General features: G+C 40.4%; 1 protein-coding gene across 3 annotated transcripts in view; it reads left to right on the forward strand.

Moving 5' to 3' along the window:
• Nucleotides 1–8,336: 8,336 nt before the first annotated feature.
• Nucleotides 8,337–27,098, forward strand: part of SEC24A (SEC24 homolog A, COPII component) — a 74,651-nt gene continuing 55,889 nt past the window's right edge. For 2 of the 3 annotated variants that reach the window (XM_040444500.1, XM_040444502.1), the window contains exons 1-2: nucleotides 8,337–8,772; nucleotides 25,360–25,377. In XM_040444500.1, the coding sequence (XP_040300434.1) occupies nucleotides 8,676–8,772; nucleotides 25,360–25,377 (115 nt within the window). In that variant the 5' untranslated portion in view covers nucleotides 8,337–8,675. The remainder of the gene's footprint in view (nucleotides 8,773–25,359; nucleotides 25,378–27,098) is intronic. The other variant, XM_040444501.1, reaches the window with a different exon arrangement.

Here is a 27,098-nt window from a genome sequence, read left to right on the forward strand (position 1 = left end):
GGGGCTCAAACCCACGAACTGTGAGATCATGACCTGAGCCGAAGTCGGATGCTCAACCGACTGAGCCACCCAGGTGCCCCTTAAAGTACCTTTTTAAAGTATACCTGTTTAGGGGCGCCTGGGTGGCTCAAGTCCCGATCTCACAGTTTGTAGGTTGGAGCCCGCGCTGTGCGCTGACTGCTCGGAGCCAGTTTGGGGTTCCCTGTCTCCTCTCTCTCTGCTCCTCCCCTGCTCTCGCGGGGCGCTCTCTTTGTCTCAAAAATAAACATTAAAAAAAAAAAAGTACACGAGTTTCTTGAATTGACAAGTAATTTACAAAGCTTATTATGTACCAGATAATGTGCTAGATGCTAGGTATTGAGCTTTAAGTAAGACTGTCTTGACACGGCTGTTCTTCACTAATGGGTTAACGTTACCACCCTTAAATATGTTTAAATAAAAATACTTGCGTGCCTTGAATGGAAGTGTGATGCTCTCAAGATTGCTCTTGAGCCAGGATTCTAGGAGAGGGGAACAGGAGATGGCGGTTAAAGAATGGGTTATTCGATAAATTCCCAACAAAATCTATAACTGGATGTCCCCCTTTCTGATACAGCCTCAGGAAATGGCTCAGCCCATGTGTTTTTCCTTCATATTTGTCATTTCTTCTGTCAGAACAAATTGTCCAAACTTCTTCCCACCTAGCTGCGTTATTTACAATCTTTAGCCCTCTCTGGTCAGAACCTCCCTCACAGACTTGGTTAATCTCTCTCTTAACAGATTTCCCCAGCAACTGTACAATTCGTCTTACATTCAAGTTACCTTATAATTGTACAAGTAAATATGTATGATTATTTTTGAAAAGTCTCCCCAACAGACATTCTGTAAGCTTCCTGAGCTTTTCCTCATATCTGCCTTTTCCTCTCTTCAACCTATTTTCAGGGCCTGGCATACAATAGGTACTCAATTCATATGAGTTAGTGATTCATTCATAACATGAAGGATTCTAGGTACATTTTTATCCTCAAGAGATTGAAAATTTTCCCTAAAGTCCATTGATGTGAGCTAGAGAAACCTGTTGTTCCAGTCTACTCTCCTTTCCACTTATCTACTCTTGAATTCAGTTTGATTTGTGAAAATTAAGAAAAGGAAACCCCATTTAAAATGGAATCAGGAGGCCAGAAGGGAGGGCTCTCATACCCTACCACTTTTCCTCAGTTGCAGGAAGAGACTTACCTTGCATTCCCAATAGGAAAAAGCATATATTTTACTACCACAGCTGGAGGAGGGAAGAATTTTTCTTTGTTCAGCAATAGTGCAGCCAATGAGAGACTGTCACAACTCAGCCAATGAAAAGCCACTACAGTTAGAACTCCCAGTTTATTCCAATGGGCTTTTTGTTTATAACAGCCACCTCTCAACTTTGCCATTCTTCTCTAAAGAGGGGTCCTCCTTTGTTCTCTAGACTTGCAAAGCCCTAGGTTGTGTCTGGAAATGAAATTCTCTGCTATTCCAGAATAAATTCTTTCTTTCTTTCTTTTAATGTTTTATTTCTGAGATAGAGAGAGACAGAGAATGAGTGGGGGAGGGGCAGAAAGCGAGGGAGACACAGAATCTGAAGCAGGCCCCAGGCTCTGAGCTGTCAGCACAGAGCCCGACGTGAAGCTTGAATCCACGAACAGTGAGATCATGACCTGAGCCGAAGTTGGATGCTCAACCGACTGAGCCACCTAGGCGCCCCGATCTTTTCTTTTTTTTCTGGTAGGATAATTGACAACTTTATTTTTTTTTTAATTAAAAAACATTTTTAAAGTTTGTTTATTTTGAGAGAGAGAGAGAGCGTGAGTGGGGGAGGGGCACAGATGGAGGGAAAGGGAGAATCCCAAGCAGGCTCCACACTGTCAGTGCAGAGCCCCCGCAGGGCTCCATCTCATGACAGTGAGATCATGACCTGAGCTGAAACCAAGACTGGACACTCAACCGACTGAGCCACCCAGGCACCCCAATGGATGCATTTTTAATAGAGTATAATAGAGTATAAAACAGCACAACCTCTAGCTTCTAACATCACTAGCCAATAAAGTTCATGTATATATAAAATGGGGATTAATATCCAGAAGAGATGATATGAGAGAGAATAACATACAAAAAGGAAGACAAATGGGAAAAGTATCAGGCAAGTATTTTGATCTGACTGGGTAGATTTGGGCTGGACTATTGGGGACCTTGGCTCCCAAACTATAGAGCCTTTTGAGGGTTTTGAGTACAGAAGGAACATGGTCAGAGCTGTTGTTGAAAGTTTGCTCTGGCAGTAGTGTGTGTGTTGTATTGGAATGGGTTGACTGAAAACTGAGATCAGTAATGAGATTGCTACAATCATGGGGGTGAAAGGTAACAAAAGCCTGGGTTGGTCATTGGGAACAGAGAAATAGGGAATTGTGTGTGAGAATCTGTAAAGGTTGGAACCTATAAGATTTCGGTATTGATTGCATGTTAGTAGCAAAAAGTGCGGAGATACGAAAGTCCAAAATTTTAACATAGATTACTTCTCTTTCCTCTATAACTACCTCACTGAGATAGCCAGCATCCCTGGCCTGATTTACTGCAAAAACTACATTCTTTTCCCTGAAATCAATTATCATCACAGCTGTTGGATTTTTTTTTAACTTTTAAATATTTACTTATTTCAGAGAGAGAGAGGGAGAGTATGTGTGTATGTGCAGGGGAGGGGCAGAAAGAGAAGGAGAGAGAGAGAATCCCAAGCAGGCTTCATGCTCAGCTCAGAGCCCGATGTGGGGCTCCGTCTCATGAATCCTGAGATCATGACCTGAGCCAAAATCAAAGTGAGATGCTTAACTGAGCCACCCAGGCACCCCTGGATTTTTTTAAAGTAATCTTTAGGTCCAATGTGGGGCTCAAATTCACCACCTCCAGATCAAGAGTCAATATTCCATCAACTGAGCCAGCCAGGTGCCCTGAATTTTCTTTTTAATGCATTCTTTTGAAAGCATGAATTGGATCAAATTACTCCCCTGTTTACAATTCTTCAACTGCTTCCCAAAGCCAATAAATTCCTTACAATGCCTTATAAGTTGCTTGTGGCTCTGGCCCCTTCTACTCCTCTAATCTTGTCTCTTGCCATTCTGCCTTGCTCACCACAGCAAGCTCATTCCTGCCTCTGTGCTTTTGTAGGTGCTCTTCCCTTTTGCCAGAGCCCTTCTTCTTCCCATTTTCTCTTTGCATAGCTAGATTTCTCATCCTTTAGATCACATCTTAAATGTCACCTCCTATCCAAATCAGGCTTCTACTTGTTATTCTCTGAGTATCGATACCTCAATAGCACTCACCAAATTGTACTCTTAAAAACATATATTTATATACATTTTTCTTTTCTGTTTCCTCCATTGTAAAATTTACAGTAGGAAGAGACCTTGTCTGTCCTGTTCTGTTTTTGCTTGGTGCTTAGCAAGTGCCTGGCGTATGGAAGACATTTAATCAATATTTGTTGAATGAATTAATTAAGCAATGAATGAAGGAGCTGGTGAGGTCATTTAGCAGAAAGTATGATGAAAAGATCGGTTTTAGAGGGCAAGTTGCATTTCAGATCTCTGATATTGTGGTGTGCGGGTATTGTAGAGGGTGTAGGGACAGAGGGATGTATTTGGAGTTAGAAAAGGAAAACAAATTGGGATTTGATATTATACTTCCAGTGTTGCCTGGGAAGATGGGGCCTGACCAGTTATACTATTAAGACTGTATTAGATGGGGCACAATGTAGTATAATAGTTAAGAACCTAAAAGAATTAGGGGTACCTAAGTGGCTCAGTCAGTTAACAGTCATATTCTTGGTCTCGGCTCAGGTCATGATCTCGCAGTTCATGAGTTCAAGCCCACACTGAACTCCGTGATGACAGTGTGGAGCTTGCTTGGGATTCTCTCTCTCTCTCTCTCTCTCTCTCTCTCTCTCTCTCTCTATCTCTCTATCTCTCTGCCTCTCCCCTGCTTGTTCTCTCTTTCTCTCTCAAAATAAATGAACTTAAAAATATTCTTTAAAAAAGAATTTAAGAATTTAAGTTATAACTTAAAAGAATTAAAGACCACATAATTTATAAACAAGTGCTAGTAATGTGGTTTAGGCAATATGTGAAATATGAACTTGTAGTGAATTGATGAGGGGCAAAACAGTCATAAGATGCAAAAAAAATGACACTTTAAATTTATTCATTCAAAAACATTTAACGGACACCTGTTTAGGGTGAGGCCCCAAGCGAAGTGCTGAGAATACAGAGGTGAAAAGGACACAGTCTTTGGTCCCTCTGACACTCTAAACAAGAAGACAGATATGAAATCAAAATTACGTTAGAATGGGCAGGATATGTACAGAATTTTATTCCACTGAAGAAAGACAAACATAGACCCAAGTATTTAACACTGAGGAGAAGTGCAATGAAAAAAAAAAAAGTAGGGTGGGATAGAGTAAGCAGGAAGGGTATGCTGAGGTGCTCAGAGAAGGGCTGAACAATAAGGTAACATTTGAATAAAGGTTGAAAGGGTGAGAGGTTGAGCCACAATGTGTATCTTGGGCAAGACCACCCGAAGTAATGGAAATAAGTATAAAAGGAAGGCTTGTGCTCGAGTAGCTAGAGAAATAGCAAGGGTGTTTGCAATGGAGTGAGTGAGAGAGGGTGTGGAAGAAGACAGAGTTAGCAGGGCCAGGTCATGTGAGACCCTGAAGGCTGAGTCGGACTTTGGATTTTACTGAGTGCAAGATGAGAAAAGCCATGCAGAGAAACTTGATGGAACAGGCACAGGGAGCATTACAGGTGTTGGGGTACAGGAAAATAAAGACAGAATCAGTATTGAGGAGCTCAATTCAACATGTAGGATGGATTGCAGGGAGGGAAACTGGAAAAGCTATCCTAATAGTACCAGTGCAAGATGATGAAAATTGATCTGTGGGCAGTGAGAATGGCAAGAACCACATAAAGATGAAAAGTTTTCAAAGAAATCAATGTGATTTGCTGGCTTGGTGTAGGATGAGATGAGTGTTCTTGTGATGTAGCTTCAGAGCTACTGACTTTAGATACAAACAGATGTCCTGTCATAGGCAAATGAGGCTAAAGGAACTGTTCTTAAAATGGAGTCACAAGAGAGTTTCAGAACAAACCTGTTGTTTGTAATTGAAACCATTTTTTGTTTGTTTGAAATAGGACCAATTTTTAAATAATTAAAGGACCTAAAAGAATTCTCCCTATTCTGAAAAGTAAACAGAATTGTTCCTATTTATCAGCTGACAATTCAACAGTGATGAGCAGGCAGGCAAAGGGGCCCTAGTGTGTGAGCTGGAGTCCACTTCTGCATGCTTGCAAATTTTATTAGGAATGCTGTCTACCTCTTTTGGGTCTAAATAAATAATCAACTTTAATGGAATATTCTTTGTATAGTGCTGTCTCCTTGCTGAGACTCTTTAGTGTCACTTATTTTTTTGTTTATAATCTAAAGTAGGGTTGAAGGCTTTGAAAATTATGTGCAGAAAATCTGATTCATATACATATGAATGGTATATATGTGGCAGAAGGGTCCTGTTGTTCTGGAAAACAAGGATAAAGAGGTAGAATATGTTACTGACATCAGTTTAGAAAAACATACAGTGGGGCGCCTGGATGGCTTGGTCGGTTAAGCGTCTGACTTCGGCTCAGGTCATGATCTCACGGTCCGTGAGTTTGAGCCCCGCGTCGGGCTCTGTGCTGACCGCTCAGAGCCTGGAGCCTGTTTCGGATTCTGTGTCTCCCTCTCTCTCTGCCCCTCCCCTGTTCATGCTCTGTCTCTGTCTCAAAAATAAATAAATGTTAAAAAAAAAAAAAAAGAAAAACATACAGTACTGTAGGGTAGGTACAGGTAGTTAACCAAAACAAAATAAAAACAATAACCTTAACAACTAGTAATAGCACTAATAATTTTTGCTTCATGTTTATGTACCTACGCTTTAAGAAGTCAGAGAGAGAAAAAAAAAAGTCAGAGAATGATCTGACAATGTGTGGATGATACTTCATAAGATACTTAACTTTTTAAGTTATGCTCTTACCTCAATTCCTTAAACTTAACTTCCTATTGTCCCTGAGGGTAGGCGGATGACAAATGTTGCTTTTCTTCTCAGTATTTTAAAATTGACTACATTGAACATGTAAAAAACATTTGAAAGACTTAACCAGTTTTTTGTAGAATAACAACACAGGTGGAACAAATTTTAGAAAACGCACTAACATATTATGTGCGTTTAACCTGATTTAACCAGCCATGATTTATGTCTTAAAATGGTTAATCCTCTCTACCGTTTCCCCCCCCTCTGAACACAAAGATATTGCTTAAACAGAACAAAGTCCAAAGAAAGCTTGATTTAACCAAATCAAACTCCTGTGCCAAGGTCAATAAACCATTTAAGAAGTTGCATTAAAAAAAAAAAAAAGAAAAAAAATTAAACTACTGCAAGTGTTTTTTTAAATGTTTATTTATTTTTGAGGGGGGGGCAGAATGTCAGGGAGGCAGAGAGGGGAGCAGAATGGTGTAGGGGCAGAGAGGGAGGCACAGAATCTGAGGCAGGCTCCAGGCTGTCAGCACAGGGCCTGATGTGCAGCTCAAACTCACGAACCCTGAGATCATGACCTGAGCTGAAGTTGGACACTTAAGCAACTGAGCCACCAGGCTCAAACTACTGCAAGTTTGAGACCAGGTCTAAGTATTTGTCCCTTTGAAGACAAAGCAATAAAGTTTGACCAAAAGTTTCATCTTCATCCGAAAGAAATCTTTGTACTTGTTTGTATCTTGTTTAATTTCACACACAGCAAATAACATTTTTAGCAAGGTACTGAGGCAAATGATAAAAACAGGGTTAGGATAAAATTTAACTCTTTATTATTTGAATTCTTACGGTTTACTTTCCAGGCCTGACACAGTGGTTTAACTCTTGCTTATTTTGTATGTAATTTAACATTATACAATGTAAGTGTATTTCAGAGCAGGCATTTGATATTAAATGAATTAAATAATATGTACTTCTCCTTTCACGGATTGCAAAACCCGTGGCATGACATTTTAATCAACAGTACAAATCTATAATTTAAAGAAGAGCTTTATCATCAGCTCAGAGCAGGAAAAATCTAACTAGAATGAAGGCAGCTAAAATGATTACCAAGATCATCAATTAACTGTATTACCCAGTCACTCTGGTTTCTACCTCCCTTTGGCCTCAAAAGTTAAAAAAAAACAAAAAAAAGTCTATTTGCCCCAAAAGGGAGTTTGAATGTTTTACCTTACTGTAAACTCCTAGAAGAGGAAATAAAACTGCCATTTAAATGTACTGTTAATGAACTTTCGCATGACTCTGCTATGAATCAGTGAGTTTCAAAATTAAAATTAGTTGGTGTCCTCTAGTCAAAAAACAAAGGCTTCCTCCTTGATTTGATTACACTTTTTTAAATGTTTATTTTTGAGAGAGAGAGAGAGAGACAGAGCGTGAGCGGGGGAGGGGCAGAGAGAGAGGGAGACAGAAACTGAAGCAGGCTCCAGGCTCTGAGCTGTCAGCACAGAGCCTGATGCAGCGCTGCAACTCATAAACCAGCATATGATGATGACTTGAGCCAAGCCACCCAGTCGCCCTGATTATACTTTTTTTTTTAAAGGACACAAATCTTTTTATTTTTTTTTTATTTTGAGAGAGAGAGAAAGCGCGAGCGAGCGAGAGCAGGGGGAGGGGCAGAGAGAAAGGGAAAGAGAGAAACCCAAACAGGCTCCACACTGTCAGTGCACAGGCCCCTACAGGCTCCATTTCAGGACAGCAAGATCATGACCTGAGCCCACTCAGCTACCCCTGCTACCGATTTGATTACATTTTTAACACGCGTACATAATTAGCTACTCCCTTAAAAAAAAACCACTCCTTTAAATTTACACCTGTAATATGATGATGAAATGTGAAATGAAATACTGCAATGAATATTAGTCGGTTCGGCTACCAGAGGTATTGTCTCAACAGAGGACTTTGACGTCTGTCGTCTCTGGTAATTTTCACAAAAGCAAGAGGAGAGGCAGTGTCAGTCCTACCCCTGGAAAGCAGCTACTGAAGCCCTGACTGCTCTCAGATCCCGGCACTGCGGGCGAGATGACGTTTACCACGGCGGGGATTTCCGTAGAGTTGACACACGCCACTTCCGGCCGACGGTGAGACTCAGTGACGTGGCTGGCGAAGTCTAGCACGGTACTTCGGGCTGGGACACCGGGAACTGTCAGGTGGCTTCTGGGCAGCCCCGAGGGGAGAAGACTGCGCACCGACATCAGCAGCAGCTGCGAGCCCGGGGCCGGAAGTGCCACGTGTCCCTATTGCGCCTGCGCGGCTCCCGGCTGACAGCCACTTCCGGCCGGGGCCTCTTCTCGTTAGGCTGCCGCCTTCCAGCCGGGTGTTCTCGGCTTCTCCGGTCTGACTCCCAAGCCTCAGCTCCCAGGCCAAGCCGTGGCCGCTGGCGGGCTGGGAAGAATGCCGTGCTGTACCTAAACACTTGATGCACCGCCCTTTCTCCTCCTCGCTACAGTCGAGTCGTTAGCGCCTTCCCTCCGCTTCCAGCAGTGGTCTTTCACCTCTTTGGTTTGGCGCTGTCGTAGACCCCGACCAGCCCCTTCCAACCCCGATACGCACCGTCGTCATGTCCCAGCCGGGGATACCGATCTCCGGCGGCGCCCCAGCCGGCCTCCAGGCCCAGAACGGGGCCGCCTCGGCCTCGGGGTCTCTCTACACCAACGGTAAGTACAGCCCTGGGGCGGGCGGCTGGCGCAGCCTGGGTCCGAGTTCAAGCTGACCTTTGGTTACTGCAGCTGCCTGTGGCAACCGGAGGAGAGGGTAACCTCCCGGCCGGGGGAATGAGCGGGTGATGGTGGGCGGCTAGGCCAAGGAGACGGCGGTGAATATGCAGCCGCAACCCGGGGCTCTTGTTGATGTTTCATGTTTATTCATTCGTTCGCTGAACAATTAATGACCACTTGCTGTATGTAACACCCTGGGTATACATAGATGAAAATACAGATTCGATGCATACCTCAGAACTCGCATACAAGACTCATAGTGCCTGTTTATGTGCTTTCTTCCTCCGTGCCACTTCACCCTGTCTTCCAGAGAGCAGAGATCGGGGACTGATTATTTTCAGTTCCGCAGTGCCTACAGTGGGGAGGGGGTCTTAGTCGGAATTGTAGGAGATGAATGAATGATGGTGTTTTTGGGATTCCCCTCTCTCTCTCTCTCTCTCTCTCTCTTAATGTTTTTATTTATTTTTGAGACAGAAAGAGAGCATGAGCAGGGGAGGGGCAGAGAGAGAAGGAGACACAGAATCCGAAGCAGGCTCCGGGCTCTGAGCTGTCAGCACAGAGCCTGACGTGGGGTTCGAACTCATCAACCGTGAGATCATGACCTGAGCCGAAGTCGGACGCTTAACCGACTGAGCCACCCAGGCACCCCTTGGGAGTCCTCTTTTAAGGCCTGCTCATCTCTTCCAAAATTTTACCCAAATTGTACCTAGGCCACGTGTTCAGTTTTCCAGTTTTGGAGGAACGAAATATTAAATCTCTTGTTTGATTTACAGAGGTCCTTACCTCACTTGAAAAAAGTGGTTAGATACACCTCTGAACCTCCCTTCCACAGCGTACAATGTGGCACTACAATTTGTCATTTGGTGTGAGAGTTGTATAGTTTTATGCTTCTTCTGAGATTCTTTACATTGTCCTACATTGTGATTTACTAAGCTTACTATAATTATAGTAGAGAAAGAAAGATTTTTTTGTCAACATCTGATTTTGCCAAATTACTGATTTACTTATAAATCTTTGACTTGGGGAAAGAAAACTAATAGAATAAAACAAATAAATTGCTCATTGGAAACTAAGATTGTTGTGAAGTTCTGGAAAATAGCCAGTGATTATATTAGCTAATTTACATTATGTTTAGAGAAGACTACTGTTTTCTTTACAAAGAAGGCTCTAAAAGACTTTTAAAAATGTCTATGAGTAGGCAGGTTTGTAGGCAGAAGCAGGAATAAGTACTATAATGGTGTTAAGTTGAATGAATTGTTCTTTCTCATATTTGTGGTAACAGATTAAGTAAACTACGTTTTATTCTAGGCTACTTAGTAACATTTACGGTGGGGATGAAATCATTTTAAGACTTTCACTTTAAGGTAAAAAAAAAAAAAAACTTAAGCAAAATGTCCTGTGGCTGTGACTTTTTCTTACAATCCATAAATTGCAATTTTACATGAGTTTTATTTATTTATTTTTTTTTTTAAATTTTTTTTCAACGTTTATTTATTTTTGGGACAGAGAGAGACAGAGCATGAACGGGGGAGGGGCAGAGAGAGAGGGAGACTCAGAATCGGAAACAGGCTCCAGGCTCTGAGCCATCAGCCCAGAGCCCGACGCGGGGCTCGAACTCACGGACCGCGAGATCGTGACCTGGCTGAAGTCGGACGCTTAACCGACTGCGCCACCCAGGCGCCCCAATTTTACATGAGTTTTAAATGGCAAATCCTGCAAATATGCGTGTAAGTTTATATGTAATTGTGATAATTTTGAAACATTAAAGGAATTTAGCCACTGCAATGTGTAGTATAAAAGATGTTGTCACTATGATGATTTATTCCTATCCACGGACATTTGTTACACATCTCTTAAGTTCTGTCCTTGGGACTGTAAAAGAGAATAAGAAAACAGTCCCTGTACACAGGTTGCTCAGGACCAATAGGGATTCACTTAGGAAAGGAAATTATAGGACTGCAAATACATACACTTTTTAAAGATACAATTTCGAAAGTCTTTATAATCTCCATTTCTAAAGTTTTTTTGTAGAATTTTTCTAGTAAAGTGGCTAATGACCTGTATTGGGTTTCTTTGTTCATCCCACTAATAATAAAGTCAGTAGGGATGTGATAGAGAATTGGAGAAGGCTTTTCTCTAGAAGGTGAAAGAAAAAAGTTCAGTGCTGGAATCTAATTTTATTGGTTAACTCTTTCAAGGCAGTTATTGGTGCTTAAATATTCTTTTGAATATATATATATATTTTTAACGTTTATTTATTTTTTGAGACAGAGAGAGACAGAGCATGAATGGGAGAGGGTCAGAGAGAGGGAAACACAGAATCTGAAACAGGCTCCAGGCTCTGAGCTGTCAGCACAGAGCCTGTCACGGGGCTCGAACTCACGGACCGCAAGATCATGACCTGAGCCGAAGTCGGCCGCCCAACCGACTGAGCCACCCAGGCGCCCTTCTTTTGAATATTTTTATGCTTTAGATTTAATGTAACTTTTTAAAACCATGGTTGACACATAATGTTACATTAGTTTGAGGTGTGCAACATTCTGATTGGACTTTTCTATGTCTTAGGCTGCTCTCGCCACCAGTATAGCTACCATCTCTCACCATACAACCCTATTACAACACCACTGACTGTATTTTCTATGCTGTACCTTTGATCACCATAGCTTATTCCATAGATGGGAGCCTGTACCTCCTAAGGTAGATTTCTTAAATTACATATTACAGTTCAGTTGAATATTCAGATATTTTTTAGATAGTCAAAAGACTGAATAGTTTTTCATTTTTCTGTAACTTTGTATCATATTTTATAGTGTCATTTTTTTGTTAAAAATTTTTTTTTAAATGTTCATTTTTGAAAGAGAGAGTGTGACAGAGTGCTAGTAGGGGAGGAGCAGAGAGTGACTGAGACACAGAATTTGAAGCTGATCTGTCAGCACAGAGCCTGGTGTGGGGCTCAAACCCACGAGCTGTGAGATCATGACCTAAGCCGAAGTCAGATGCTTAACTGACTGAGCCACCCAGGTGCCCCATTATTATTATTATTTTTTATTTTAGAGAGTTTAAACTTGGGGGAGAGGGGCAGGGGGAGAGAGAGAATCTTAAGCAGGCCCCACACTCAGCATGGAGCCCTGCCTGGGGCTTGATCCCATAACTGTGGGATCATGACCTGAGCCAAAATCAAGAGTCAGATGCTTAACTGACTGAGCCATGCAGGCACCCCTATGGTGTCATTATATTACATAATTCCTCACACACAAGACATTTTTTTTCTGTAGTGGATTATTACATGGCATTACAATCTAAAGGTTGTCTAGACAGGTTTTTCTGAGCCTGTATAGATTTGTGTACACATATTTCCTTTGCAAAAATTGACAGTGAAACTGTAAGACTATTTGAACTGGCATATCTTCATCTTATTAGTATGTAATAAGGCTAAAGGCAAATCATGCCTCCCACCTTTTTTTTTTTTTTAAGATAATATTTTTGGGGGCACCTGGGTGGCTCAGTCGGTTAAGTGTCCAACTTTGGTCCAGGTCATGAACTTGCATTTCGTGGGTTCGAGCCCTGTTTCAGGCTCTATGCTGACAGCTCAGAGCCTGGAGCCTGCTTCAGATTCTGTGTCTCCCTCTCTCTGTCTGCCCCTCCTCCACCCATGCTCTGTCTCTGTCTCTGTCTCTGTCTTTGTGTCTGTCTCTGTCTCTCTCAAAAATAAACGTTAAAAAAATTTTTTTAAAGATTTTTTTTTTTTTTTTTTTTTTTTTTTGAGTAATGTCTGTATCCAGTGTGAGGCTTGAACTCACAACTCTGAGATCAGGGGTTGTTACATACTCCATGGACTAAGGCAGACAGGTGCTCCTCATGACTCCTACTTTTTTTGTTTTTAATGTTTATTTTTGAGAGAGACAGCACTAGCTGGGGAGGTGGGGGGGGTACGGGGGTAGACAGGATTCAAAGCAGGCTCCATGCTGACAGCAGCAAGCCCTATGTGGAGCTCAAACTCAGGAACTGTGAGATCATGGACACTCAACCGACTGAGCCACCCAGGCACCCCCACTTTTTTTTTAGTTAGTTAGTTAGTTAGTTTGTTTGTTTGTTTATTTATTTATTTATTTATTTATTTATTTATTTAGAGAGTGCTTGTGCACGCGTGCAAGCTGGGGAAGAGGAGAGAGATGGGGGAGAGAATCCCAAGCAGGCTCTGCACTGTCAGCTTGAAACCGGATGTGGGGCTCTAACTCACAAACTGTGAGATCACGACCTGAGCCAATACCGAGAGTCCAACGCTTAACTGACCATGCACTTAGGCGCCCCTGACTCCCACTTTTAATTAGCAGTTTAATTGACTATTTGGGTCAGCTTGCTAAGGCAAGCAAGTTTTATTAATTTTATGCAGTTTTATTAATTTTATGTGTTGCAATATTTATGTAATAATCACTTTTTCCCATCTAGATTAAAGGTGAGAAGGATATTTGCCCTTCTCTGTCCCAACCAGATTTTCCTGTTGTATTGTTATTTTATAAAATAACATCTGTCTGACTGCTAGACTGTAAATCCTGTGATAACAAGGATATTTATCTGCTTTTGCACATCATCCTTTCTCTAGCTCTCCACATGGTGTCTAGCATATTAGAAATTAATCAGTTTTATTGAATGAAAGTTTTAGAATTGGGTATTTTGCAATTTAAGTCACTAAATCCGTATTCACTTAGTATAAGATTAGAGCTTAATTCCAACTCCTTTTCTGGTGAATTTTTCCATGGATTTTTTTTTTTTTTTTTTTTACAACATTAGCAGTTAAAATAATAGAATTTTGCTGGGGCGGGGCTGGTATTGTTTGGTCATCAATTTAAATGCTAAGACTTGTGCTCCTGTCTCTATTGTAGGCATGATGGAAATGTAGATGTTTTTTAGTTTCACAATGATGTAAACCATGTTTATGCCTGTGTACTTGATATAAGAAGTCTTTAGTCATGATTAAACTATGCTATGAATAAAATTGGTATGTGGTCTGTAGCAATGATTGTTGTGGCCCTTTCATGTTTTCAGTGGGGGGCAGTAACTTTGGGCTTCCATAAAGTCTTTGTATATGTCTATGAAAACTTAAGGTGTTCAGCTTCTTGTTTGTCTCTGCTGATGGACTGGAAGTTCCTGAAAGACAATTGTAACCATAAGAATTAACATTTATTGTTTACTTACTCCATGCCCAGTGCTAGGTTGCATTATCTGCATCTTCTCATTTAATCCTCACAACAGCCCTATGGAGTAAGAACTGTTATGTACTGACGAGGAAACTGTAATGAGTGGGCAAGGAACTAGTTCAAAGTCACACAGATAATAAATTGTGGATCCTAGCTTCAAACCTAGGAGGTCTCATTTAAACACTGTTACTGAGTTTATCTGGTTTGTTATCTCTGAATCCCAGGACCTAGCATCTTGAATTAGATTCTCAATCAAGGATCAGAACATTTTCTTGTATTTCTTTGTGTAGGTGGATGCATATAATTGTAGTATTTGCTGATATTTTTTAAACCTTCCACCTAGTGTATTTTCTTTTGGATTATAATTAATATATGACCTGACTCTTACTTTTGTTAGTATATAATCAATTTCTTTGACGATTTCAGCATCACATTTCATAAATGTCTTCTAGATCTTGAAATTGAGCCTCCCCCCGCTTAAATTCCTTGCATTTGCTTTTCTCTTTCCATTGTTTCCTTAAAGCCCTTATTTTTAGTGACTGACCCACAAGTTGTATTCATTCAGTGGCATCCATTTGTTGCACTTGTAGTTTCAGTTAGTCAGCTCTTTAAGTGATCAGAATATATTTTGACGTGTGGGGTGACGTGATGAATCAAAAAAATTTTCCCAGTACTTAATTTGCCCTTCAAACCTGTTGTATTTAAAAGCATATACACCTGGGACACCTGGGTGGCTCATTTAGTTAAGCATTTGACTCTTGATTATGGCTCGGGTCGTGATATCACTATTCGTGAGTTCAAGCCTTGCATCAAACTCTGTGCTGACAGGGCCGAGACTGCTTGTGATTCTTTCTCCCTCTTTCTCTGTTCCTCCCCCTGCTTGTGCACTCTCTTTCTCAAAATAGATAAATATAGTCTAAAAAAAAAAAACCACATACACACAAAAAAGGAACTTTTCAAGGTTTAAGAAATGTATTGCTATCTAAAATGTGATTCTTTAAATGATTTTTAAAATTTAGTTTTATTTTTTTTTAATTTTTTTTTTAAATTTTTTTTTTCAAAGTTTATTTATTTTTGTGACAGAGAGAGACAGAGCATGAACGGGGGAGGGGCAGAGAGAGAGGGAGACACAGAATCGGAAACAGGCTCCAGGCTCTGAGCCATCAGCCCAGAGCCCGACGCGGGGCTCGAACTCCCGGACCGTGAGATCGTGACCTGGCTGAAGTTGGACGCATAACCGACTGCGCCACCCAGGCGCCCCTAATTTTTTTTTTTTAACATAGAGAGAGAGCAAGAGAGAGACAGTGTGAGTGGGGGAGGGGCAGAGAGAGAGGGAGACACAGAATCCAAAGCTATCAGCACAGAGCCCAATGCGGGGCTTGAACCCACGAACCATGAGATCATGACCTGAGCCGAAGTCAGACGCTTAACCAACTGAGCCACTCAGACACCCCCTCTTTTTTGTAATTTTAGAGATGCAAGTGAGAGTGAGTGCCAGAGCGGGACACAGAGAGAGAGGGAGAGAGAATGAGAATCTTAAGGCTCCATGCTCAGTACAGAGCCCAAGGCAGGGCTCAATCCCACGATCCTGGGATCATGACCTGAGCTGAAATCAGGAGCTGGACGCTCAATTGACTGAGCTATTCAGGCCCCGCTAAAATGTGATATTTTTGAATACTTGGTTACTTTTCTCTTTTTTTTTATACTTACATGAAATAATTTGAATTGGTCATTAAGTTGGATTCATGTATGATAGGTGGAAAGTATAAACTGTCCTTCGTAAATATTAGCTCCATATGTATTTACTGAATGGATTAATGAATGAATTGCTTAAGAATACAAAGATCATAAGTCTTTTTCTTACCTGAAATTTGAGGGGAAACCATGCCAGACTACATCTCTTCCTTTTACTATTAAATTTGCATGAAAGGGGTAGTTTATTCAGTGTGCTTTTGTGACTGTTGAGTAGGCTTTCTTGAAGAAACTTTTAAAATTATAATTTGCTTAGCATTCATTGGGATAGTATGCAGAAGTATCTCAGTTTTTGCATGCCAGATTTCACGAATAATCATGTATCAATAATTTTTCAAATCAGTGGTTTTTAAACTTTATAAAGTTTCATTCTGAAGTACCTGAGAACCATGACTACATGGAATTTTTACTAATGCAGATTCTGGGATCCCATTGAGTACACTAGGAATTTATAAAGGTGGAACCTATGATCACTTTGATTCTGAAGCCGCTGTTTGGGTAATTGAGAAGTGGTCATTTGCTTTTATTTTATTCTTTTTTTTTTTTTTAACATTTATTCATTTTTGAGAGTGAGAGAGACAGAGCATGAGTGGGGGAGGGACAGAGAGAGAGGGAGACACAGAATCCAAAACAGGCTTCAGGCTCTGATCTGTCACCACAGAGCCCGACACGGGGCTCGAACTCACGGACCGTGAGATCATAACCTGAGCCGAAGTTGGATGCTTAACCAACTGAGCCACCCAGGCACCCCATGGAACTTTTGATATCATGGAGAAGAGTTTCCCCAAAAGTAACTGACAGTGTTTTTACATTTATCAAAACTTAGTGTCCTGATAGAAAACTGGTAAAATCAAGGCAGGGAGATACTGGGAGATACAAGAACAAATACCATGTTATTCTTAGTTTTGTTTGATGAGTACTTTTTTTTTTTAATGTTTTTATTTATTTTTGAGATAGAGACAGAGCCTGAGTGGGGGAGGGACAGAGAGAGGAGACACAGAATCTGAAGCAGGCTTCAGGCTCCAAGCTGTCAGCACAGGGCCTGACGTGGGGCTCGAACCCATGGACTGCAAGATCATGACCTGAGCTGAAGCTGGATGCTTAACCGACTGAGCCACACAGGCGCCCCTCATCTGCTTTTGTTTTAATCTCTTGTTTGGTTCTTTGCCTATTTACTCTCTCTGAATTTGGCTTCTACTTCCACACACATCCCAAAACAACCCTAAACAAGGCCACAAAGGACTTTTTGGTTACTAAGTACAAAAAATGTCTTTTCAATTCTCATTGTATTTTTCAAGCAGCAACTGATAACCTTTACCACTACTTGTTTTCATTTCAGACCCTTCTGGTTTGTTTGCTACTTTTTTAACAGTAATATTCTCAATATTTCCACCTTTTTTGATTGCCTTTTCCTTCGGTCTCTCTTTTTGTTAATTTTTTAAGTTTACATATTTTGAGAGAGAGAAAGCACATGTGTGGGTGGGGAGGGGCAGAGAGAGAGGAGAGAGAATGCAAAGTAGGCTCCATGCTGTCAGCGAGTTGTTGAGGGGCTCATCTCAAGAACCATGAGAGCATGATCTGAGCTAAAATCAGGAGTCAGATGCCTAACCACCTGAACCACTCAGGTGCCCCTCTTCTCTTTCTTAAATGTTGGTGTTCCTCAGGGTTCTGACCTGGTTCTCTTCTTTTTCTTTCTTGCTTTTTATTTTTATTTATTTATTTTTTCAACGTTTATTTATTTTTGGGACAGAGAGAGACAGAGCATGAACGGGGGAGGGGCAGAGAGAGAGGGAGACACAGAGTCGGAAACAGGCTCCAGGCTCTGAGCCATCAGCCCAGAGCCTGACGCGGGGCTCGAACTCACGGACCGTGAGATCGTGACCTGGCTGAAGTCGGACGCTTAACCGACTGCGCCATCCAGGCGCCCCATCTTTCTTGCTTTTTAAAAATATATAACAATAAGGGTGCCTGGGTGACTCAGTACAGCATGTGACTTTTGATCTCAGAGTTTTGAGTTTGAGCCCTACATTCAGTGTAGAGATTATGCTAAAAAAGTAAGTAAATGAACTTAAAGTCTTCAAGAAAATAATAAATATTATTTCACATAATTTCTGTGGTGGGGTTTCTTCTTTCCCTACTCTATATATACTCTCTGGATATCATTAATTCCCATGGTATCAAATGTTATGCGTATGCCAGTGATTACCAAAGTTATATCATAAGCTGAAACCCATCTCTTTGGCTGCAAATAGCTGTCTTTCTGTTGTACCTCTGTACTTGGATTTCTTGGTACCAACTGAAAGTATGTTTTTATTTATTTATTATTATTTTTTTTAATTTTATTTTTTTTAAATTTATATCCAAATTAGTTAGCATATAGTGCAACAATGATTTCATGGATTTCATGGATTATGTCCCTTACCCATTTAGCCCATCCCCCATCCCAACCCCCTCCAGTAACCCTCTGTTTGTTCTCCATATTTAAGAGTCTCTTATGCTTTGTCCCCCTCCCTGTTTTTATATTATTTTTGTTTCCCTTTCCTTGTGTTCACTTGTTTTGTCCTTGAAAGTGCTCATATGAGTGAAGTCATATGACATTTGTCTTTCTCTGACTAATTTCACTTAGCATAATACCCTCCAGTTCCAGTCACGTAGTCGCAAATGGCAAGATTTCATTCCTTTTTATTGCCGAGTAATACCCCATTGTATAGATATACCACATCTTCTTTATCCGTTCAGCCACCAGTGGACATTTGGGGTTCTTTCCATACTTTGGCTATTGTTGATAGTGCTGCTATAAACATTGGGGTGCGTGTGTCCCTTCGAAACAGCACACCTGTATCCCTTGGATAAATACCTAGTAGTGCAATTGCTGGGTCATAGGGTAGTTCTATTTTTAATTTTTTGAGGAACCTCCATATTGTTTTCCAGAGTGGCTGCATCAGCTTGCATTCTCAGCAAGTATGTTTAATTTTCCAGCCCCTCTTCCTTTTGCTATTCTCTGCCTTCTCCAATTCTTTTCTTCTCCTTCTATCCAGTGAATGGCACTATCATCCACTGAGTTGTTCAGGTTAGAATCTGGAGAGTTAACCTTGATTGCTTCCCCTTTTCAGTTCACATCAGTTCACATATTCAGTTCCACGTCAAATCCTATCAGTTCTATTTCTTCAGTTTTTTAAAACTTAAGTAATGTACAGGTATTAAATATTTCTTTGCAACCCCAATGTTAAATTATTTTTTATAAAATGTATATGCAAACACAAAACTAGCCATAAATTTCATATGTTAATAGCTGGAGTGCAATGTAAAACCTAAACAAATTAAAATAAAAACATCTACAAAAGCAGTACAGTTCAAAGTTAAAACATTAAGTAATGTGATGGGTTATGTTTGACTGAAGCCAAAATTGATTGGATTGTTTTTATTTTGAACATGTTGGAACATCATTTACATGATTATCATAGTCACTGTTTTTCTCTTTTTCTTCTCTTTCATTTACTTTTTGTTTTTTAATGTTTTTAAGGTTTATTTATTTTTGAGAGAGAGAGAGCACGAGTGGGGAAGGGGCAGAGAGAGAGGGAGACACAATCCGAAGCAAGGTCCAGGCTTTGAGCTGTGAGCCCAGAGCCCCATGCATGGTTCTAACCCACAAACCATGAGATCATGACCTGAGCTGAAGTCAGACGCTTAACTGACTGAGCCACCCAGGCACCCCTGTTTTTTCTTTTTAAAGATGAGACTTATTTTCACTTGTCAGTGAGGAAGAATTTTCTTTCTACCCTGTTAGTTTTGGTGTTTGGGGGCCTGTGAATTAAAGTGGCAAGAGACAGATCAACAAGAGAAGAGACATAATTTTCATATGTATCATGAGAGTTTACAAAAATGTGACTCAAGGAGGCAAATAAATAGACTTTAGGACTTATGTATCATCTTAATAGGGGAAGGGGAGAGAGAGAAGGGTACTTACGGGAAAACAAATGATTTTAGGAAAGATAAATGGGACCTTAGTAGAATACATGGGAAATTTGGTAGTTCTGTGACAATGCATGTTTAGGTGTGGTGTGGAGACTTCTCATCACGTGATAAGAGTCCATCATTTCTGGTTGTTCCTGGATTGGAGATTTATGATAATTGAATTCTTTGGAGTTCTTTTGGGAGACTCTGCATTTAGGTGAGTAAGAGATTTCAGGAAGGGGCGCCTGGGTGGCTCACTCAGTTAAACATCCACCTTCGGCTCAGGTCATGATCTCGCCGCAGGTTCCAGTCTTGAGTCCGGCTCTCTGCTGTCAGCACAGAGCCCAGTTCAGAATCTCTGTCTCCCTCTCTCTCTGCCCCTTCCTCATTCATATTCTGTCTTTCTCAAAAATAAGCAAACATTGGGGCACCTGGGTGACTCGGTTGAGCATCTGACTTCAGGTCATGATTTCGGAGTTTGTGGGTTTAAGCCCCGTGTCATGTTTTGTGCTGACAGTATAGAGCCTGGAGTCTGCTTTGGATTCTGTGTCTCCTTCTCTCTGTGCCCCTCCCCCACTTGTGCTCTTTCTCTGAAAACTAAAACAAATATTAAAAAAATTGTTTAAAAACATTAAAAAAAAGGTTTCAGCAACTCATGCCTTCTGCTCAAAATAACTTGTATGCCACAGTGGGGTGTTCTGGACCCATTCATAATCCCTAATCTATTATTTTGATGGGTTACTTAGTTTATTAATGACTTCAGAATTAAAATATTAAAATCCTTTTTTTTTTAAATTGAGGAGAGGGCACAAGTGAGCATGGATGGAGAGAGAATCTCATGAGAGGCAGAGAGAGAAGTGGGGCTCACCTTAAGTGGACAGGAGCTCACTCGATGCGGGACTTGAACTCACTAACCTGTGAGATCATGACCTGAGTCGAAGTCAGATGCTTAACTGGCTTAAATCCTTTTAAGTAAGCTCTAGGCCCAGAGCCGGGCTTGAACTCATGACCCCAAGATCAAAAGTCACATGCTCTTCTAACTGAGCCACCCAGGCCCCCTTTATTTTGTGCATTTTGATGATGCATGGCTTTTACTTGCCTTAAAGGCCTTTCAACATTAGCCGATGATAAAACAGTAAATAAAAATATGAAGTGGGCCATGAAATCTTGTGATAAGACTAGGCTGTGAGATGTCTGTTTCTATTCGCATGGCCCACAATGTGCTTATGAATTAACTTTTTACAAATGTTTTTATTGAGTCAAACATCTCTGTATTCCCACTGCTGCTGTTTAGTCAATCATTTCTTGCCTGGACTACAGCTGTAGACTCCTTTCAATCTCTTATTTCTCCTCTAATCTCCAAGAGGTTCTTTTATGTGCAAATTTGTACTGTCCCACTGGTAGCCTTTCCAAAGCTCCCCATTGCCTTTAGGCTCAAATCCAAACTCTTTGAGGGTGTAGTTTAAACTTCTGTTTCACTTTAGACATTTGACTCAGTCACTTGACTTTTGTTCTGGCAGACTGAACTTCTTTCACAATGCCCTTTCATGACCACAGGCTGTTACACATGTTGCTCCCTTTTCTGGAAACACTATTTTCTAAAAATTATTTATTTATTTACTTAGTTGATTAATTATTGAGAAGGCGGGGGGGTGGGGAGGAGTGCACGAGAGGAGCAGGGAGAGGGAGAGAGAAAGAATCCTTAGCAGGCTCTGCAGTGTCAGCGCAGAGCCTGACATAGGGCCCAAACTCATGAACCATGATATCATGACCTGAGTCAAAGTTGGATACTTAACCTACTGAGCCACCCAGGAGTCCCTCTGGAAACACTCTTGGCACTCCTTTTCCTGGAACTAACTTCGATGATCTCTTAAGATCTTAGCTGAGGGGCGCCTGGGTGGCTCAGTTGGTTAAGCGTCCGACTAAGACTCAGGTCATGATTTCGCAGTTTGTGAGTTCAAGCCCTGCATCGGGTTCTGTGCTGACAGCTCAGAACCTGGAGCCTGCTTTGTATTCTGTGTCTCCTCTGTGCTCCTCCCATGCTCATGCTCTCTCTCTGTCTCTCAATAATAACTAAATGTTAAAAAAAATAAAAAAAAAAAAGATCTTAGCTGAAACTTGTCTTCCTCAGGAAACCATCTTTGTTACCTTTCTGCCTTCATTTTAGTCCAAGTGCTGCTTCCTTGTGCTCTCATAGTGTCCTGAAGTTGCCACTATCACATCATTTTCTGTTGCCCTTGCCTGGTTCTTTGTCTTCCAATGTGGATGGTGAGCTACTTGAGGGCAGGGTTGGAGTGGACCTTACCTTTGTTTCCTCCAAAGATATTTGGTAAAATATGTCTTTTCAATGAGAGAATTAATAGAATATTGTTAACCATTTGACATAAAATGAATAATTAGCCTAAGTATAGCATCAGTCTTTAAATGAAAGACTAGAAAAACAAGATTAGTTTAGATGAAACTATTTGGTTTATTGGTAACAGACTTAAGGTGAGTGCTGCAGCATTAAGGACACAAATACATGTTTCTTAAATGAAAAGAGCAAGCATTTATTTTATACTAATTGTATGAGAAACATCATAAATGTTTCATAGAAATCTCATTCTTACATCGTATTAAATTTTATTGTTGCTGTAACATTACCACAAATTTGGTGGCTTAAAACAACACAAAATTGTCATAGTTGTGAAGGTCAGAAACCTGAAGTAGTACATCAGGGCTGCATTCCTCATCAGAAAATGTTTTGTCTTTTCCAACTTCTGGAGGCTGTCTTTGATCCTTGACTCATGCCCCCTACCATCTTTAAAGCCACTGATGCCCTGTCAAGTCTTTGTCCATATAGTATCATTCTGACCCTGACTCCTGCCTTCCTCTTTCACCCTTGTGATTACATTGGGGCCACCCAAATAGTCTAAAATAATCTTCCTATCTCAAGGTCACTTGATTAGCAGCCTTAATTCTTTTCTTGTCTTTAAAGTTTATTTATTTATTTTGAGAGAGATACTGGGAGCACATGAGCGGGGGGGGGGGGGACAGAGAGGGAGGGAGAGAGAGAGAGAACTCCAAGCAGTCTCCACACTGTCAGCATAGAGCCAGATGCCGGGTTCAAACTCATGAACCATGAGATCGTGATGACCTGAGGTAAAACCCAGAGTCTGATGCTTCACCAGCTGAGCCACCCAGCCGCTGCTTAGCAACCTTAATTCTGTCTCCTATCTTAAATTGTTCTTTGGCATGTAACCTATTTACACATCCTAGGGATTATGATATAGACATATTTGGGGGGTCATTTTTCTTCCTACTATACACATGAATGCTATAATTTAGCTGCTTTTACTCTTCCTGTTTTATAGATGAGGAAAGTAAGTCTAGAAAGGTTAAATAAATATCTTGCTCAAGGACACTTAGTAAAAGTCAAGGCCAGAATTTACTCTTGGACATTTTTTCCCAGTTTGTGCTCTTAACTACTACTTTATAATGCCTCTTTCCATATACATTTCATATAGAGTGACCTTGTACTATCAGGAAGTTGATTGTATAGGAGTTATAACATTTTTTAGATAGTTTTTTATATCTTAGAGATTGAATATGCACTACACTGGAGTTAGACTATATAGAAAATGACTAGGGCTTCAGTGAACTGTGTGGACTTTTGGTGTGATTTGGGACAGGTTACTTTGCTGCTCTTAGCCCGAAGTTTTTCAGGGTACCAGAATCTTGAGAGTCCTTTGGAATATGCACGTTCTAAAATAAATAACTTTTATTTATTTAATTATTTGAGGTGGGGGAGAGGCAGGCAGAGAGAGAGAGAATCCTAAGCAGGCTCTATGCTCAGTGCGGAGCCCAATGTGGGACTTGATCCCAGGACCCTGGGATCATGAACAGAGATGAAATCAAGAGTCAGACATTCAGCTGAACTGAGCCACTCAGGTGCCCCCTAAAATAAATAGTTAAAAAGGAGGGGCTGGCTCAGTCTGGAGAACATGTGACTCTTGATCTCAGGATCATGAGGTCCAGCCCCACGTTGGGTGTAGAGATTACATAAGTAAGTAAGTAAGTAAATAATTAAATACGTAAGTAAGTAAATATTTTTAAAATGGAATATGTACATTCTGTAATTCATTTATTAGTGTTTGATAAATCATGTATATATAAGCATAGTATTCTTAGAAATCAAACTAGTTAATCTCCCACAACATATTTCTCTGTTTTGATGTTTCAGAGATCAGCCAGAGATAAGTTGCTTATTTATACTTTTCACTCTTCCCTTACCTCATGTGTTGTTCAAGAAGCATTCAAGATGGCTATATAAATGGGTTCTATAAACATTGAGGGGATAAAATTCAGGAAAATGAAACCTTTTAAAACCTGTGTAAATAATCAGATAAGTAACATATTTAGCTGCTTTTCATGAATATATTTAGCTTTCCCATTGGTGACTTCTCATTGGTGGTACCATTGAACAGTGGCCTTTCCCCTATGGCCAATTTTTTTTTGTCTTATCTTAAAATGATTCCAGGCCTAAAAGGTCACCATTTGAATACGTTAAGTACTTTTCCATTGGATTACCATGGCATATGCACATTTATAAATCTGTTGCTTTCTTTGGGGTCTTAAGATAGAGATCAGTAAAAAAAACAAAACAAAAACCCTAAATGTAAATAGAAAGGTCCAGAAATTAACCAGAAATGTTCTTATTGGAGACAGTGCCCCTGATAAGAGCCAGGACTAAATGGATTGGTTTAACTGTTCCTTCTGGTCCCAGTGTTTTTGTTTCTTTTGTTTTGTTTTCTTATTTGGAAAGATGACTATGATGGTGATGGTTTTGGATTTTCTGATCTCCTAAATCCCCTACCTTGTAATTTAGCAGTTAAGTAAAAGGGAACCAAATCACATATTTGAGTCAGAATGGTGACACACTGTGCAGGGTGACAGATTTAGTTTTGTGTTCAAAGAAGTTAAGATGATATTTTGACAATAAAATTTAATCTATTTGGTATCCTATGGTATGAAATGTTATATATATGCTTAAATATAAAGTGATCCTCCGAAAAGGCAATTCTCCATTTTCCCAATGAGAAAATTTTCCCCTCTTCATTTTTCTTCAACTCACTTTGAAGTATGAAATTCTAGGGGTTTGTATGAAATAAACAAATGACTATTTGTGGTATTTGGTGTTTTATTTTATTAACATATGCATCTTTAAACTTTGTATTTAAAAGATATACAGTAAAACCTTGGATTGCGAGTAACTTGTTCTGTGAGCGAGCGTTCCACAAGATGAGCAAACATTTCTCATAAATTGTAACTTGATAAACGAGTGATGTCTTGCAATACTAGTGGTACAAGACACCAAATGTCACATGATCACAACTGAGCCAATGGTTCCCCCTCTCTATCTCTCTTGCTGTGGGAGTGGATGGTCATTGATGCAATGTCACATTTCCATAAAATTTTCAAAAGGAGGCAAAAGCAAATGTCATTGGATAGGTTCCTTGTTAAAGTTGCACGAAATGAAAAAGATTACATTGAATTACCAGTAGACAGCAGTGATTCCATTAGTGATAGTGAAAGTCATCCTACACAATAACCCTCCTCCTCTCTCTTGTCTCCCTCACACCAGCCACGAAGGTTTTCAAAGGTAAGTGCAGGTTAATTTGTTTATTTTTCTTTATATTTTGAATTTATTATTTTGTATCATATTACAGTATTGTAATCATTTTTATGTGAATATTTTTGGGTTGTGGAACGATTCATGTGAGTTTCCATGATTTCTTATGAAGAAATTTGCTTTGATATACAAGTGCTTTGGATTACAAGCATGTTTCTGGAATGAATTATGGTTTTACTGTATATGTAAGGAGGGGCACCTGGGTGGCTCAGTCTGTTCAGCATCTGACTTTGGCTCAGGTCGTGATTTCATGGTTCGTGGATTCAAGCCCCATATTGGGACTCTGATCCTCTATCTTCCTCTCTCTCTGCCCCTCCCCCACTCTTGCATACATGTGCATGCGCACTCTCATAAATAAACATTAAAAAAAGATATATGTAAGGAAAAAATTTAAATACTATGTATTAGAAACATTCATTTTTTCCTTCTATACTTATGAAATCATTTTATTTAAAATCTTTAATGCACTTTTTTTAAAGGCTTTTTTTGTTTATTTTAGAAAGAGAGCATGAGTGGGTGAGAGGAGCAGAGAGAGAGAGAGAGAGAGAGAGAGAGAGAGAGAGAGAGAGAATCTCAAGCAAGCTCCCTGCTCAGCACGGAGCTCAATGAGGGGCTTGATCACATGACCCTTGGATCATGAGCCGAGCCAAAATCAAGTGTTGGATGCTCAACCGAGTCACCCAGGCACCCCTTTAATGCACTTTTTGATTTTAAAATGCTTATTGTGAAACACACTTACACTTTATATAAAACACATATGCACAGTTTATTTATTTATTTATTTTTAAAAATTTTTTTTTTCAACGTTTATTTTATTTTTGGGACAGAGAGAGACAGAACATGAACGGGGGAGGGGCAGAGAGAGAGGGAGACACAGAATCGGAAACAGGCTCCAGGCTCCGAGCCATCAGCCCAGAGCCTGACGCGGGGCTCGAACTCAAGGACTGCAAGATCGTGACCTGGCTGAAGTCGGACGCTTAACCGACTGCGCCACCCAGGCGCCCCTATTTATTTATTTTTAAAGTAATCTCTGTGCCCAGTGTGGAACACAAACTCACGATCCTGAGATCAAGAGTCACATGCTCTACTGACTGAGACAGCTGGGTGCTCTGCATATGTACAGTTTATTTGTTTGTTTATTTATTTAAAAAAAATTTTTTTTCAACGTTTATTTATTTTTGGGACAGAGAGAGACAGAGCATGAACGGGCGAGGGGCAGAGAGAGAGGGAGACACAGAATAGGAAACAGGCTCCAGGCTCTGAGCCATCAGCCCAGAGCCCGACCCGGGGCTCGAACTCACGGACCGTGAGATCGTGACCTGGTTGAAGTCGGACGCTTAACCGACTGGGCCACCCAGGCGCCCCTGTTTGTTTATTTATTTAAAATATTTATTATTTTGAGACTAATGGTCTTTCGCTATTAAATGTGTTAATTGAAGTCAGCTGACGGAGTGACTTTACCATATGCATTTATTAGACTCAAAGATGAGGATTTTCATTGTAAATGCATATTTAAAGAGGAACTTTCAGTCTTTACTGAAAATTATTCATTAAGCCATTTTATATTATATGGTAAACTGTTACAAGGTAGAATTGTAAAGGCATATGTTTGCAACCGCTAATCTGCTCCAAGTTGTTAAGAACAACATGCATAGCCACCTCTTTTGAGTTAGAGATATCAGATAAAAACA

This window comes from Herpailurus yagouaroundi, unplaced genomic scaffold, assembly GCF_014898765.1.
Source record: "Herpailurus yagouaroundi ecotype Mexico unplaced genomic scaffold, PumYag 192, whole genome shotgun sequence".
Classification (NCBI taxonomy): domain Eukaryota; kingdom Metazoa; phylum Chordata; class Mammalia; order Carnivora; family Felidae; genus Herpailurus; species Herpailurus yagouaroundi.